Source organism: Pterocles gutturalis, unplaced genomic scaffold (genome assembly GCF_000699245.1).
Source record: "Pterocles gutturalis isolate BGI_N339 unplaced genomic scaffold, ASM69924v1 scaffold13222, whole genome shotgun sequence".
NCBI lineage: Eukaryota > Metazoa > Chordata > Aves > Pterocliformes > Pteroclidae > Pterocles > Pterocles gutturalis.
Genome location: NW_010112910.1, coordinates 305 through 5,640, shown reverse-complemented (window position 1 = coordinate 5,640; position 5,336 = coordinate 305). Strand labels below are relative to the sequence as shown.

The window sequence follows — 5,336 nt, the reverse complement described above, 5'->3', positions numbered from 1 at the left end:
TTTTAAAAATTAACACGTCATCTTTATTAGTACACTTGACAGTTGTGAAAGATTATTAGCAAGGGAAGTTTACAGAGCCATAACTTCACTGATTTACATTTTTTCTGTTAGTGATGAAGACTCTCCAGAATTAAGACAACCACTTCACTAGCATAGATACATGGCTTACTAAGGCAACCAGTTTTCAGCTATCTAGTCTGCATAAGAATATTTATTATCAAAAGCTGCATATTCTTTCTGGAAATAATAATTCTCCCACCCACCCCATTTGCTTATGTTTTTCCACTTTTAAAAGTGGATGCTAGCTTCAAACTTGCAAGTTGTGCGTGAAAACAGATTTATTGTTACACAGATGCAAGGCAGGTACATGCATTCCAGTTCCAAGAAAAGCAGGCTGTTCTACTCAGCTTCACCTGTTTATATCTTGCTCTTATCTTTTGCTTCAATGTTGCAGCAAGTAATGTGTCCATCCATATTTCTCGTAAGTAGAACTATGAGATGTAGCAATTATTCCAGATGTGAGCTCATTTCTTTTTCTTCCCTTTACCTTTCTTGCCTCCCTCTCCTTGCTGAAGACTTTGATCACTACCTCCCATCTTTTGGGTTCTTGTTTTCAGTTTGGGAATGGTTTCTGCAGCATACAGCATCACTGATTTACCTAAAAATGCAGGGAGAGATCAATGTTAAGAACATTCACATCATTTTCAAAGTTAGAAAATTCAGCTCCACTTTAGATTTCTCTCAAACTAGATATAAAGCCTAGGAGACCTGCTTCCTCTGCCTGTGTAACTAGAAGTTTGTGAAAAATTCTTCTCAACCTCTTTTTTTTTAAAAAAAAAAAAAAAAGTGCAGGACTGATAAATGTCACAGCAGACAGGATCAGGCACATAACCTGACAATCTCTGAAATACCTACATGCTTCCTGTTACTTCTTCCGTTCAACTCTTAGTGGCCTAAAATTCCTGGGTCAGAATGACCAGGCAAAAGCTACAAGCATTTTCAGAAAGGCACTGCTGTCTTCAAGCAGGAATATAGTTGAAAATTATCTCCTTCTGACTAACACCACTCTTATGCTACTCTAGATTCAGTGTTCTTGTTTTTTTCCTTAAGATATACACTTCTTCAGGTATATATTTGATTCCCTTTTATACAGTGATTAATTTTCAGGAAAAATGCAAAAGACTAAATTACTTGTCATTCAAGATGAACTATTACTATTAATTAAAGGGAGCTGCTCCATTGTTAATTATAATGGCCAAGAGAAAACTCAGCTGAACTCAGTATTTTATTTTATCAATTTGTCTTCCCCACTTATGCCTAGCTGACGGGTGTACCCTAAGAAAAAAGTGGAAGTTAGCCATTTTAATATCAAATCCTCCATTTTAACTGTCAGCAAAACAGTAAGGCAAAACTGAATGTCTGCTTTGTTCAGCATAGCAATCACACAACACTCACCACAATTCCCTCCAATGCAAGTGCTGAAGAAACAGCAGGATCAAAGACAACTGCATTTTGCAAACTCTGCTCAGTGCTCACACACCACCAACTTGACTTGGTTTACTTACACAGGCAAAGAGATTTAATGTAAAGTCATAAAATTTATAATATTAAAACTAATTAAACAATTTGGTAATATAACAAAACAGATTTTATTAACAAATAAAGTGCCTAACCAGATACGCTACTCACGTGTTGGAAACTGAGGTAAACATGGGTTGCCATCATCTTGTTTGAGCTGGACTCGTACTCTACCTCTGTACTGCACATCTCTGTTCCACTCTCTAGGATACATCTTATTTTTCTGACATACAACAGGAAAAACTTATTATAATAAGCACTGGAATAATTTTCTGTAATATTTGTCAGGCAATTGATCTAAGTCATAGCAGCCTGGAATTCTGAACGTATGTGAACCATAACTGTAGCTCTCCAACAGTGTCACCCACCATTGAGCCATTGCAGTAGCATCCAAAGCTACAGCGTAACTTTTTCAGAAGCACTGCTGCAAACAGCTACTGGTACTGAACAATTCAGTGAGTAACCTGCTACAGGGACTGTTCTACTTCCCCACCAGTCTGGACCACAGTGATGCAGGTTTTTGTTTCATCTCCACAGCCACAAACCCTTCTGGACACCTAAAGACAGTATGTCAGTAGGTCACGGTCTAAAGCCCACTGCTTTTGGACATTCATAGCCCTCATTTTTCTTAAAATGTTACAGATTTCTTACTGGTACTGGCTATTTCAGAGGCTGGTGTGCACCAACAGCAATATATTCAACTTCTGAAAAGCAAAGTGATTTTGTACTGGTTTTTGGATACCGGTCACACTCCTAAATGAGAACTTAAATTCTTTAGTAAAGAAGTGATAGAAAATTCAACAGTATTTTAAATTAATAATTACTCCAGAAAACAAACTGAAAAATTACCTCTCTAGAAACCCAGACACATTCCCTAAGAAAAAAGTAACCAACTTAAACTATTTAAAGAGCAAGCAGGTATTGAAGTAAAAAATTAGCATCTGATGGCTAAAACATAACTCCAAAGGACCCTTAAGATTTCAAGCATCAGAATCCTATTCCTATTGGACACTCATGCCAAAAGGAAATTAACTTCCATTAAAAATATGCTTTTTTAAAAGCTTCATTTTCAGAGTTGCACCTTGCAAAATTAGTTTTTTATTGTGGCACATTTTTAAGCATCCATGATAGTCTTCTCAAAATGACAGTTAAATTAAAAGTAATCTTTTTAGAAGCTCAAAAGTGGCATAATCTCAGAGATCTGGGTTATTCCTGCCTTGTACAGTTTTCCAACATTTACTTCACCGTTATGGTAAGTTGTTACCCAAGGAAGCAAGTATCTTGTCTGATAACAAAACCTGCTCAATTGTAATTTATCCTGTCTGTAAGAAAAGATACAATGAAAGAAGAACAGAGACACATAACAAGTTTGCAAGGCTTTTTGTGTTTTTTTTTTTAATTACCTCTAATAGCACATTGAATCCAACTGCTGCACAGACATCTTGGATTTCTGTAGATGTGGGATTTTCAACAGCCTATTGAAACAATGTATTACAGTTAATTAATCTTCAATTATGAACTACCTATACAGCAATAGTTAGCACTTTCCCACTCTATAACTAGAAAAAGGAGACGGGGAAAGAGAAGGTACTTCAAATGATGAAAAATCTGCTGTAGAAGTAATCTGTGAGCACCCCTACAGTCTAGAAAATATTAAAAAAAAAAAAGAGATAAGACATCAGTAGAACAGGAAGCAGATGAGACAGAATTCACTACAACAGGGGAGCAAGTAAAAGAACTGCTTAGGAAAAAGAACTGAAATGAAGTGACATCTATTATATCTACAAAAAAACCCCAAAAACCATGAATCAGCAACAGCAAACTTACAGCAAGGACTGAAGGAGAAAAGGTTAGAAACTTTTTAGGTACAGGGCAGCTGATTCCTCCTACAGATAGATCTTTGATTGGCAACCTGCATGCTCAGGGAAAATTATATTTTTAACTATTATCAGAACACCCCAAACCTAAGCAGTGAGAAAAACCCTTTATACTCCCAGCACTGCTTGTGAAAATTGTTATAAAGGACTGAGACAATTTCTGGACATATTAAAAGCAATAACGACTACCAAGTCTATGTGCCACATGCATTCTAACTTCTATCTTTGACAGCAGGAAAGGGGACAGGGCACAGAACATAGGCGTGTATAGTCAGTCACCAAGCAAACAATCATTATCTACCTATTCTTTGCTGCATCACTTCCAAGTTTGGCAAACTACTTATGTAGGAGGTTAAGCGCATTAAGTTTCTCATTATTTCACCTCGTTGCCAAAGGTGCTGCTCACAACAAAGCAGACACTTAAACACACTGCTCTTCTACCAAATTCACATGCTGACACTAGGTCATCTTCAAATACACTGTAATTTCCAATTATTGAGCTACTTGCCATGGGGATAAGAAAGATCACCTGCTTTGAGATTTATTTTCCATTTCTCTACACACTACTGCATAGCAAAACAAAACATCTTATTTCCCTGTCACCCACAAAATTACTTTGTCTATAGGTATCCTTCTTCCTTCTGCTATTGTCTTCTTGTTATTCAAATATGCTGGATAAATGCAGATGAATCTAAAAAGAGAAAACAGTGAGTTTAAGTAAATAATATCAACTCCTCAATTGTTTATACAATATTTCCCTAGTAAAATAATAAATAAATCTCATTAATACAACACAGAAGTTTCCACAGCAACTTAGAATTATTTATTTTCCCTAGACCAATTAGTAAGATGTTGCGAAACCCCATTTTGAGTTATCCAGGAGACTGCATGTCCATTTGGCTGAAATGTTCCTTGCATGACACCACTTTTTGGGGCACAGTGTGTACAAAGGACAGCACTATCTATCTTGAGAAAATAATAAGGTTGAAATAGAATGTTTTAAGCCATATCTTAAACCCCTGAAACCTAGAAGAAAACATACACATATCCCTGAAAAGAATTAAAGAAGGCTTTCTTAAAAGGTTATAGTATACTAATTGCTGACTAAGTTCTTGATAGAAGCAAAAAGCAGGAGGGTTTTTTTGCTATGGATTTTTCTCCTACTCACACAGAACAACCCAGATTTGGGTAAGTTATAAAGCCTCTGAAAAACTATGCTTAGAAACTTGCTTAAGATTTTTCAGTAGATTTAAACCTGCCAAACACATACAGGGGACAAGAGTGACAGAACCTCAATTACACTTATCAGACAATAAAAACCCAGCTACCTGAGGCCTACAAGGAGAGGCTGAAAAATGTCTTCATCTGGATGAGAAGCTATGAAGCATTATAAAACAGGGAAGCAGAAAGTGAGCAAATAATCTGGAGCTGACTAATTTCAGTTAGTTGGAGACTCATATGGACAACTGATCCTTACTGTCTCCCAAGAAATATCTCTTGCTGCCTCTAAAACCAGCCTCCATCATCTCAACTCTTATTACTCTTCTCCTAAATACCTTTGCAGTGGTATTTTCCCCTATTAGCTGCAGTCCTCTTTATGAGCCAACTAGCACTTCTGTGAAAGTAGCAGAGTTCTGCACAGGGAATTTTCAGTCTCATTACTAACATTCAAAACCACCAACATGCTACCCTGACCACCACCATCTTTTGCTCAGTTTACCTTTCTCAGCTTTAAATGACACAATAAATAAAGAACGGTACATCTGACAGGATGACAGCACTGACAGGACAGTACATCTTCAAGCACTCCAGAATCAGACACTGCCAACCTCAACCTCCCACTCCAACAAACGCTCTGTAATAACCTTCCCCTGTGACCCT

General features: G+C 36.9%; 1 protein-coding gene across 1 annotated transcript in view; it reads right to left on the bottom strand.

Annotated features, from left to right (window-relative positions):
• Positions 1 to 323: 323 nt before the first annotated feature.
• Positions 324 to 5,336, bottom strand: part of SRP19 (signal recognition particle 19kDa) — a 5,310-nt gene continuing 297 nt past the window's right edge. Inside the window, exons 2-5 of the mRNA XM_010074249.1 lie at positions 4,071 to 4,189; positions 2,982 to 3,053; positions 1,690 to 1,801; positions 324 to 658 (exon numbers count right to left, since the gene is read on the bottom strand). Coding sequence (XP_010072551.1) covers positions 525 to 658; positions 1,690 to 1,801; positions 2,982 to 3,053; positions 4,071 to 4,189 — 437 coding nt within the window. The 3' untranslated portion in view covers positions 324 to 524. The remainder of the gene's footprint in view (positions 659 to 1,689; positions 1,802 to 2,981; positions 3,054 to 4,070; positions 4,190 to 5,336) is intronic.